At 42.8% G+C, this 10,127-nt stretch overlaps 1 protein-coding gene across 4 annotated transcripts in view; it reads right to left on the minus strand.

The window, feature by feature from the left end:
* Positions 1 to 10,127, minus strand: part of LOC102206250 (CUGBP Elav-like family member 2) — a 31,011-nt gene that overhangs the window by 7,883 nt on the left and 13,001 nt on the right. For all 4 annotated transcript variants that reach the window (XR_311600.1, XM_005728106.2, XM_005728105.1 and 1 more), the window contains exons 2-7: positions 9,003 to 9,199; positions 5,525 to 5,607; positions 3,736 to 3,784; positions 3,180 to 3,314; positions 2,175 to 2,254; positions 782 to 943 (exon numbers count right to left, since the gene is read on the minus strand). Coding sequence is in view for 3 of the 4 variants with exons in the window: in XM_005728106.2 (XP_005728163.1) it covers positions 782 to 943; positions 2,175 to 2,254; positions 3,180 to 3,314; positions 3,736 to 3,784; positions 5,525 to 5,607; positions 9,003 to 9,199 (706 nt within the window). In the remaining variant the exon portion in view is untranslated. The remainder of the gene's footprint in view (positions 1 to 781; positions 944 to 2,174; positions 2,255 to 3,179; positions 3,315 to 3,735; positions 3,785 to 5,524; positions 5,608 to 9,002; positions 9,200 to 10,127) is intronic.

Consider the following 10,127-nt stretch of genomic DNA (forward strand, 5'->3'; position numbering starts at 1 on the left):
GTTTGTCTAATCTGTGGAAAATTATCTGATGCACAGGAACAACTCGGGACCAAGATTTATACTCCATGTCATTATTTTGACAATGTTAGCAAGAGGCAACACATTTTGACCAGAAGGCAAAAAGTTATGTAAGGTTTAAATTAAATAAACGGCACGACAGCTTTTACAGCTTCATGCAACAGGCTCAATGTCTCATTTTTGTCCCAGAAACATAAAACGCCTCAGCTGTTGCCATCTAAGTCACATGTTCTTTGGCTCTGAATTAGGGAAGGCATATGCAAGTCACATGTCAGTGTCCTTTAGCCAGAAAACAGTTCGAGGAGGAAGATTATTCTACTCTGAGCCAAGTTTCAGTTTGTACTTTTGGTCAAAGTATTGTGCAATATTCAGCTTACACAATGACCTAATACATTTTCAGCTTGCAACAGATTATTTTATTACTTAGAACAATATGGTTGGATATGTCATACACAAAATGACAGCTGTGTTTCCAGCTAGAACAGTCATTACCAAAACTTTTATATAAAAAAAAAAAAAAAAAAAAAAGAGATCACCTGACCTTAATATCCTAACACAGGAACACATTCATAAAGCTTGGTGATAAAATTCTTACATGCACGCTCACGCACCCACTCACCCACCCACGGGATAGATTGATAATTATCAGGTGGTTCAGTGCTCTCTACCAAGTGTATTCTGTACACTCAATATATTTAAACAGATAAACTATAAAGGTTTTAGTACATTAAGGCTAATCTGTGTGTTCCTTAATAAAACTCACAGCCAGGTACTGCGGTGAAAGAGTCCCCAGCCCAGCCAGGTTTCCCCAGGTGGAGGCGCTGTTGAGCTGCTGAATCTGCTGTACTAGCTGCTGCTGCAGGCGTCGCTGCTCCTTATCTCTCTGTGTGTCGGCAAACTTCACCACCAGAGGTGAGGAACAGCCCTGGAGCGGTGAAGAGTTAAGAGATGTTAGACCGGTTCAAAAGCACACCAAGTTTATTTACCCATGCAAGGACAGTCACTGCATAGGGATTTTTTTGAATTCGTTTTTTTTGTTTGTTTGTTTTTTTTTTTTAAAGGGGGGAGTGGGGTGGGTTTGGTTCCTCTATGCCTCAAGATAGTTGTATGCCTGTTGCATTCATATCAAAGCTAAAAGAGAGGACATGTGCCATGCATAGCTAAACCAGGCCACATTCCAAATAAATAAAAGCACAGGACAATGGTGCAGACGGTGAATCATTTAAGCACGTTAAAGAGTTTAATCGAGTCCACAAATAGGCAGACAACAGATGGACAACATTAACAATAAATAACATTCAAACAGGGATATGTCAGACATTAAGAAAAATGCATTACAATACGGAGACTCTCGCAAACAGACAGTCACATGTTCAGACAGACGCATGGACAAGGCATGCGGTGCAAAAGTATTTTAAGAGTTGAGAGCCAGATGGGGACCAGGCTGGTTAGGGAAAATGGCTTCTGCACCAGCAGCAACTCCCACAGCAGCTGAGAATCGGGGAGTACGTGATTGTGGGGGCAGAATAGGTGGCACTGCTACTGCCCCCCCCCCCAGAGTTTAATCTGGTAGGAGGAGTGTTATGTTTGGTTGGACTCCTAATTAGACTTGGTCTGATGCTTCACTGGGGAGCCTCTGACCTGCTAGCTGTCAAATTACCACTGCTCTACTTCCACAAAGACTCCATTGGCTATATGAGTACACAGACCCACTTTTTAAGAAGTCTAAAAGGGGAGCTGTTTCAGTCTAATTTTTTTTCCTGATAACCTATATTTGATAGTGTGGATTCTTTTCCCCTGTAGTCCAAAATACAGACTAATATAATGGCACACTAATGGGTAGGCTCTGTTAGCAGAATCAATAAGTGAAATGCATTTAGTTCAGCCCCAAATAAAAGATGACAGCACTTTTTGTGTCCTGTTAGTTCTGAACTCAGCAGCTATGTAAAAGGCAATGTTTCGAGTTTTATTCAATTATTCTGCAGATGACAATGTAATTTTGTAATTAGCAAGAGTGGTTTTGGAAATGACTCATGCTTTGTGATGAATGGATGCCATCCGCTTGGACAGGTTCCTCATCTTTCAACACAAGGGGGCAGCAAAATGTATGGGGAAGGGGGGGGGGAATGAGAAATAGGTGCTAAGGGGTACAGTACCTCCATAGTTTGAGAGTGATGCATGGTTTTGATTGCATTCTGTGCCATTGCCCTGGTAGCAAATGTGACAAACGCACAGCCTGTAGGGGGGAAACAATAGGAGAGGGGGAGGGGGGGAGGGACAAGAAGAAACAAAAACAAGACAAAAGGTTTGGACAACTCGTTATGAACCCCAAAAAAAGACATTACAGTACAGAGAATGGCAACTCCCAAGCACACAGAACCACCCTCACTGGTTAGCACATGAAGAAAGAACAACAAGGAGAACAGTAACACGTGTCACATGAGCGGTGATCGACAGATTAAATTGCCACCCAGAGAGGCTCGACTACGTGATGTCATGGTGAGACAGTCAACGTGATTATATACACAGAAAATGCACACATAAATACACACTGAAGGGCTTTGATTTACTAAAATATGCAAGGCCTGCAAACATCAAAGGCTAATAGGGCCCGTTTCAAGTTGTAGGAACACTGCGTACGTATACTAGAAAAAGAGCAGAAATTCATAGCTAGCTGTGTCTTCTGTGGGATTTAATCGTATATAAGCATCGACGCTAGAGCCTCGTGCTGCCTGCTATCTGAGGCTTTATTCAGCAGAGTGCTATGTAGGAGATGCGATGACAGGCTAATTCCAGCCTTTGTAGAGTGTGATGAAGGAGGCGGTAAAGGAGGAGCTGAGCTGAGCCGCCTGCCAGCTGAGCCTACGAACACCGGCAGCCAGCGGTTGCCTAGGCGACGGGCCATTGTGGCGGACAGCAAGTGCAGTGGCCCTTCACTGCGAGTTGTGGAGGCAGAGTGTCACAGTAATGGGAGGATACACTATGTGGACAGAAAAAGTGCCACTGGAGGTGAATAGCACTTGATCTGAGGGTGCCGGGGTTGCAATGAAGAATCAGGGAGGGGCCCTGCATAAATACTTGATGAGAATATGTACTCTGGTGTGCTGAACATGGCGGATGCGCGGTGCTGAACATCATGTCCACACCGAAGGCACGCTTACCTCTGCTCTGACCATCCGGTCCCCGAAGTATTCGGCACTCTTCGATCTGTCCGAAAGACGAGAACATCATTCTGACCTCGTTCTCACCGTATTTCTTTGAAACCATGCCGACAAAGAGTTTTCTGTCTTCTACCGCTGCAGGAAGACGAAAACAGGAAGGCTATTTAGTGAAACCCAAACAATTATGGCGCTGTGAAAGCAGCACTTACATCAGGTGCGACAATCTTGCACCCCTCTCTTTCTTGTTCAAGCAAGCGCTCTCTCTTTGTCATGCTGCCACATTTTCTGCCTCTCACTCAGAGTGCCAGCCTTTTGCACAAATCTCTGCGACTTGCCGCTTTGCTTTCCTTCTGTCTACTTCTCTAGACACAGAAGTATATCATCCTGTACCAGCTCTGCTCTTAAACCACTGCACTATATAGATGCTGTGTACTGCTGTCAATTTTACCCTTTTCAAATCTCACACCCCATTTGCCTTTACCTAATCCTTCTCCTTACAGGTTTTCCTCAACATCTCCATCTCATGGCTTACGTCATCCTGCATGAATCCACTTACCACTTGTTTTCTCACTGTCAGCGGGTTTCATCTGGATAGGATGATGCATCTAGGGGAAGAAAAAAAAAAAGAAAAAAAAAGAAAATGTAGGGAAACCATTCACATCTGTCACCATTATAAACTCTGTTATCTCTCATCATAAAGGCCTCATGTCTTCACTCATCCTTCCATCTTCGAGCATTTCCCCCCCATCTCTTGTTTTGTTCTTTTGCTGTAACACCATCATCCCTCACCGCCGCCAGATTCAGGAGGAAGTGTCTAAGAGTTGCTGGTAAGGGATCAAATTCTCCGGTATCCAATTTCACTTCTCGCTGTAATGTAGACTCGCGATTGAACTTATCGATTGCTACTGACAACATCCCTCATCTTCTATAGAAGAACTCTGTTTGACAAGCAAGCTTCTTTGGTATTGCTTTCGAAATGTACAGTGAGCTTCAGGCTTCAGGTTTTGTTTCTTTTTTCCCTTCCTCCAGATACAAGTCTGTCAACACCCAATACACTATTGGATCACATACAAATAGAACAAGGTGTGGCAAATCTGAGCTGTGAAAAATCTCATTTCAGTCAGCATAACATCTCTGAACATGACACTTGTTCTCAAGCTTGTTATGTGAGAAAGTGGAGGCAGAGCAAATGCTGTCATTTCATGCCACTTAATGAACAATTTTCTCCAAGAAGACTGAACTTCAAGTGACTACATCTATAGCACACTGCATGCCATGTGACGTGAAAGAAGAAATAAATCTAGCCATGAGATGTCTGAGCAGGTTGTACTTATGAAAAGTGGTGGGTTTGTTTTTGACAAGCACTAAGGAGAAGCAGACAGATGGCCTGCTCAGTGTGGGGACTGGCTAGCGTCACTGACCAAGTAGAGAGAGGCACAGAAGGGAGAGAAAACAAACAGGGAAACAAGCTTTTCCTCTATCACGCAAATCAAAAATCAGTCAACTGCAGTCAATGCCAGTAACAGTAGGACTCAGGAATGGGATTTGAGAGCTGAGCCGTTAGACCACACTTTGTTTGAAATGTCTGCCTGATTGATAGTCTTCCAGAGAAGAGAGCTAGGACATTATTCTCAGCCTGTGAGACTCATTTATCAGCTCGGTTCAATATTTACCTGCAAGCGCACTGACAGTAGCTCTTTTTACTGAACGACTGGACTATTGGTTTCATCGACAGCTGGGGTTGTTGGGTATAGATTAAATTGATTGGAAAGCTGGCAATACAGAATGACGTATAGACAAGACAGTTTTGTGGATGTTTAACAAGCCACTGCACTTATTCCAGGTGGCTGGACTTTAATCTCACTAGAAGATCGGGTTAAGTATTAGGGGACCACATTCTGTCTCACCGGGCTGCATTGTTAAAACGGGGGGAGAGAGGGAGGAGGAAAAAAAAAAAAAAGGACGAAAAGAAATCCTTCAACTTGCCTTCAGCTCCTTTCCTGCTTCTAATTTTGGGGAATAAAAATGTAGATGTGCATCAATAATTCATGAATACAAGCATTAATAATTTGTTCCACTTTGTGGCAATCGGGTCCTGTGTCTCAGTGAATAACCTGGTCAAGCAGGCTTTACCCGATACCTGCACGCTTAGCAATTCAGTGTGCCGAGGTTCAGGCCGGTCCTAAGTGTCGCGTAAGTGATAGTGGGGGTTGAGACATTTCTCAGGCTAGACAGGCGTTCAGTGAACCGAGAGCTCATTATCGGCCAGCGTACAGCTCACAGCCTGCATAGGGGATGTAGTGGGGCTCAAGCAGCTAAAAGCAGCCCATGCTGTGCCTACTCACCCCACTTAAGGTCTTTATGTTGTGCAGTGCATTCTGGGCCTCCAGTGCAGCTTTTCTTGTATAAAAAGTTACAAAACAGCATCCTGCAGAGTGAAAAGAAAAAATAAAAAAAAATAAAAAAATAGGGACAAACAATGGGTGGAGGGAGGGAGGAGACAAAACTGCATTAAAAACACAGCACACAGACATTAAATGTAATACCATGACTGCTGCAGAACAGGAAAGATGCTAAATGGATGAAAGTACTTTCACAACATATCATATTTTAGAAGCACGTGACAGGATATTCTTAGCGCCAACTGTTAGATGGTGCACATACACCATGTAGGAGCTGGCAGCGAGGACAAAGGAGTAATGAGACAGCTGAAGGCTGTGACACAGCCAGAGAGAGTACCACAGGGTTAGACGGCTGTCAGGAGGCACTGATGTGCAGTCGGCAGGTCAACTCAGCCCAGGCCAACACATTACATTGAGTATATTGCTGCATTACATAAGAATCCAGTCCCATACATGTGTGCATACATATAAACATGAGGCATGAAAACAGCACAAAGAAACAAGAGGGAGTGGGAGAGAGCAAGGAAGAGAAACCATGGGAGGAGAGAGTTTGTGGGGGAGGGGAATGAAGAAAAGAGCGTTAGGAGGGGAGGAGAGGAAAAAAAAAAGAAAAAAAAAAGCCTCTCATCCTTCCGTCCCAGTAGACCGCCAGTGGCGTTCCAGCCTGTCAGTTTCACTGGGCTGGGGAAGTGGAGCACTGCAGCGTCTCTGACCTACATAGTGTGTATTATGCTGTTACTGGAGCTCCCAGGCCACGGGGAGGGCTGTTGAACTCTAATATGCATCAAGCTGCACTCTCCTATCCCTCCCTCTCTCTCCTTCTCTCTCACAACCAGCTGAGCTCTCCCTTTCTCTACTGCTAAGCCCATTCTCTGATATACTGGAGCTAAATAAACCATCCAGAGAGGCGTGATAGTCATCAGATGATTTTTTCATGACCTGCAGTAGACATGACCTAAAAAAAAAGAAAAAGAAAAAAAAAAAGAAGAAAAAAGAAAAGAGGAAAAAAAAATAGTGCAAATCTGGTGATTTGTCAATTGATCTGCACAAAAGTAAACAAGCAAAAATGGAAGTGGGATTACAGCACTTTCAACAAATAAATTAAACAAAAGCAACATGATTATATAAGAGTTGGTTGGAGAGTGGCATTGTGTGGCATGCAAATAAACAACAGCCAGACAATCAGTAGGTCATTGATGAAACTGCAGTAGGAAACAAAACTACTGTGAAAGGAGGCCTACAGTGAAACTGAGTGTAGAGGTGTTGCTGCAAAACACATTCAACTTCACTTGGCTGGGTGAAAAACCTCCTGTGATCAGGCCTGATTATCTAATAGAATACATTAACATGTCCATAGGCCATCACAGCTGACACTGCATAGAGCAGGGGAGGGGTGCTGCTTAAACAATAAGGAGCTTTGAACTCTTCAGCCTCCCAAATGAACTGCACAGCGTTGTGTGTATATTTATACACACACACACACACACACAGCATTATAAGAACCCTGGGGACTTTCTGGTACACCTGTAAACACTCGTAGGATTATTTAGTGGTGTTACATGTGTGTACATCTGTTCCAAGGCCCTTATCATGGGAATTCAAATGCTCTCCTGGTGGCATGCTGTCCAGCAGTTTTGGCCTTGACACAATAAAGTCAGGGTTTGAAACTCGCTTTAGTCAATGGGCCACGTACAGCCCAATTTGATCTCAAGTGAGCCAGACCAATATAACCACCCTTTCTGTTAATTTAAATAGTATTTATATTTTAAGGTAAGACATCTATTCAAAAAATAAATAAATTAAAAATTAACACAAACAGATAAAGTGATAAGTGCAATTTCTAACATGTAGAAAGTTACACATTTCACTGCAGTTGTTGCCAGTCAAAAGATATCCATGTCAGGTCACATGTTTGATACTCAAGGCTCTTTCAGAACAAATGGTGAAATTGTGATATGTCTGAATTTAGTGCAGATCTAATAAATGCCATGTCACAAGTTTATTTTCATCTATTTAGCATCTTTCCTGCTCTGCAAGCTTATTTTGTTGCTATATTGCTCTGAACCCAGAAAAAACACAAGACAGGATAAGTTACACTCATTAATTAAAAAACCCACTTCTGCAACGAATTGAGACAGAATGTCTGCACATTACAAGATAATATAACCTTTTTGTTTTTAAATTACAGTTGTGCAGCCGATGTTTACAAGAATACTAGAAAAGGAGATCCCAGAAAGACATTTCTCTCTCCAGACGGTGCAACGGTTGTCAACCTGTCTTTGGCTTGTTAACAGCAACACACACACGATCAGCGAGGTAGTGTCAGTGATTCATAACAAACACCTCACAACAACTACATCTGGCCTGGATTGCCAGGGCGGTGTCTGGTAGCACAAATATGGTTCCTTTTAGACTCAAGCTTAGCATCAAGTATATTCCCACCACATTAAAAGCCAAGAGTGGTTTAGCGCCTTTAGCTACAGCGAATCATCCAACCATCAAGGGAACTGAGATTTGGGTGACCCAGGACAGTTACATCAAGGAAACTGTCGTTACTTTATTCACCTGCAGTTAGTTACGGGAGACTGAGCACTTCCAGTGGCACTTTGCAGCTCTCTGCAGACAGCAGGCTTCCACTTCACCGTCTCCTCTAATTGCAGCCTAAACTGAATCGCTCAACTCGAGCACCATTTCTAAGGTGAGCGCATCGATGGATGTCTTAATGGAAAATTGCAGTCAAGTAACACTCCCTTTGTACAATGCTGCTTCTAAAGCTGCATTGTACAAAGAAGAGGAAATTTAGAATATATGAATATTTAAAAAAAGATATTATTTAACCCTGAAACAAAAGACTGCTTGCATATGAGGTGATCTAACACAAACACAGCTGCACTGCATGTGCAGACAGGCAGTGCATTGCCTAAGTGCTAAAATCTGAAAGCAGATGAGGAGAGAAGGGGGTTTGCACCAACTAAGAGACCAAGTTGTTTTTATCTATGAGCAATGAAGGTTTTCCAGAAAGTTTCACACCTAATTAGTGTCCATCTCTTATTAGAGATGGTATATAGAGTGAAAGTGAACAATAGAGAAACTGAAAGTATCATCTGAGCTTTTCAGTTGTGTCACTTCATTTAAACAGATTGCAATGCATGCCTCAAATACCTGCAGACTGCTGTTAGCATGCTACATGCTATACTAGTTTTCCCCACTAGCAACTGGTGCACTCCTCACATATGGCAAAACAAACAAAACAGGTTTTTAAGATAATCTGGATGGATACATAATCCAATGTTTTCAATTAAAATAAAATTATTATATGCCAGATCGTTTATATTGAAATCTAAATCACTAAGGAGAAATTTTGCCTGCAAGGTAGTAGAACAAATTATTCCTGAAAGTGAACCTTTCACCCAGACTGTACCTTTGCTCTGAGGAGGATTCTGAGTGCGATCACGAAGAATGTTTATCTGGTGCACGGCTCCAAAGGGCTCAAATAGCTCTTTAAGTTCTGTTTCTGACCAGGAGCGGGGGATCTGTCCAACAAACATCTTGATGGAGTCAGGGTCTGGCTGGTCCAAGTGCTCCAGCGACCCGTTCATCTTGCTGCTGCTGCCGTTGCTAAGAAGAAAAAGAAAGAGAAAAAAAAAGAGAGAAAGAAATGAAAAACAATTTTTGTAATGTGTATGCCAGAGGTTAAACAAATTTAATATCATAACCATACTGCTTCAGTAGGTCACGAAAAGTAAAGGAACAATTACCATTATCTGGTTTAGAACCACTTGCACTCACATCTAAGTACTGTCCGGTTTGGCAGCTAACAATTTCATTTTCATGCTTAGCTTAAAGGAATGAGTCACATAATGATAAATGGGGATGGGAATTAAGAACAGGTTCTTGCAGAAAACCGGTTCCTAGTAGTCCCATTTCTTGGAATTGTGTGTTCTTCCCATGGATCCCCCTTATCTGCTCTCACACTCACTACAACCAGCTGATTTCTGTTTGCAAGCAATAGTGACACTGTCTAGAGCAGAGGTTCCCAAAGTGTGGGGCCCGGGGAAGCAGTAAGAAAAAACTAAAAAGAACCCTTGGACACTGCTAGCATCATTGACAGGTTTTTGACGGGGCTCCCACACAAACGGAAAGCTGGAGATGAAGCATCGCCAAATATGTTTCCAAACCAACTTCCTTCCAAGCCAAATGCTAGAAAATGTGATGAAGCACGTCTTCCCTTTGGCTTCACCTACACAAGTGCCAAGGTAGGTCTCTGTGACAGAATTAGTTTCCCTTGCGTCGGGAGCACGCGCTGGGTTCTTCAAATCACGGACAAACAGTATCCCACATTCTTGATTTTTAGTTCACAAACACTTCTTGTAAAGACTAACTACTCCTGACATTTTGGAGATGTGAGCTCTTTATACAGTAAAGTTAGTGGGATCCAAATAATATCAGGCTGATCCTGCCACGATTTGTTCCCCCAGTTCAAATCACAGACTAACAGTATCCCACAGTTGTTTATGTTTTTGAACCCATTTTGCACAGAGAGGCA

The sequence above is a fragment of the Pundamilia nyererei genome, unplaced genomic scaffold (assembly GCF_000239375.1).
Source record: "Pundamilia nyererei isolate P.nyererei 1_Seehausen unplaced genomic scaffold, PunNye1.0 scaffold00027, whole genome shotgun sequence".
Classification (NCBI taxonomy): Eukaryota; Metazoa; Chordata; class Actinopteri; order Cichliformes; family Cichlidae; genus Pundamilia; species Pundamilia nyererei.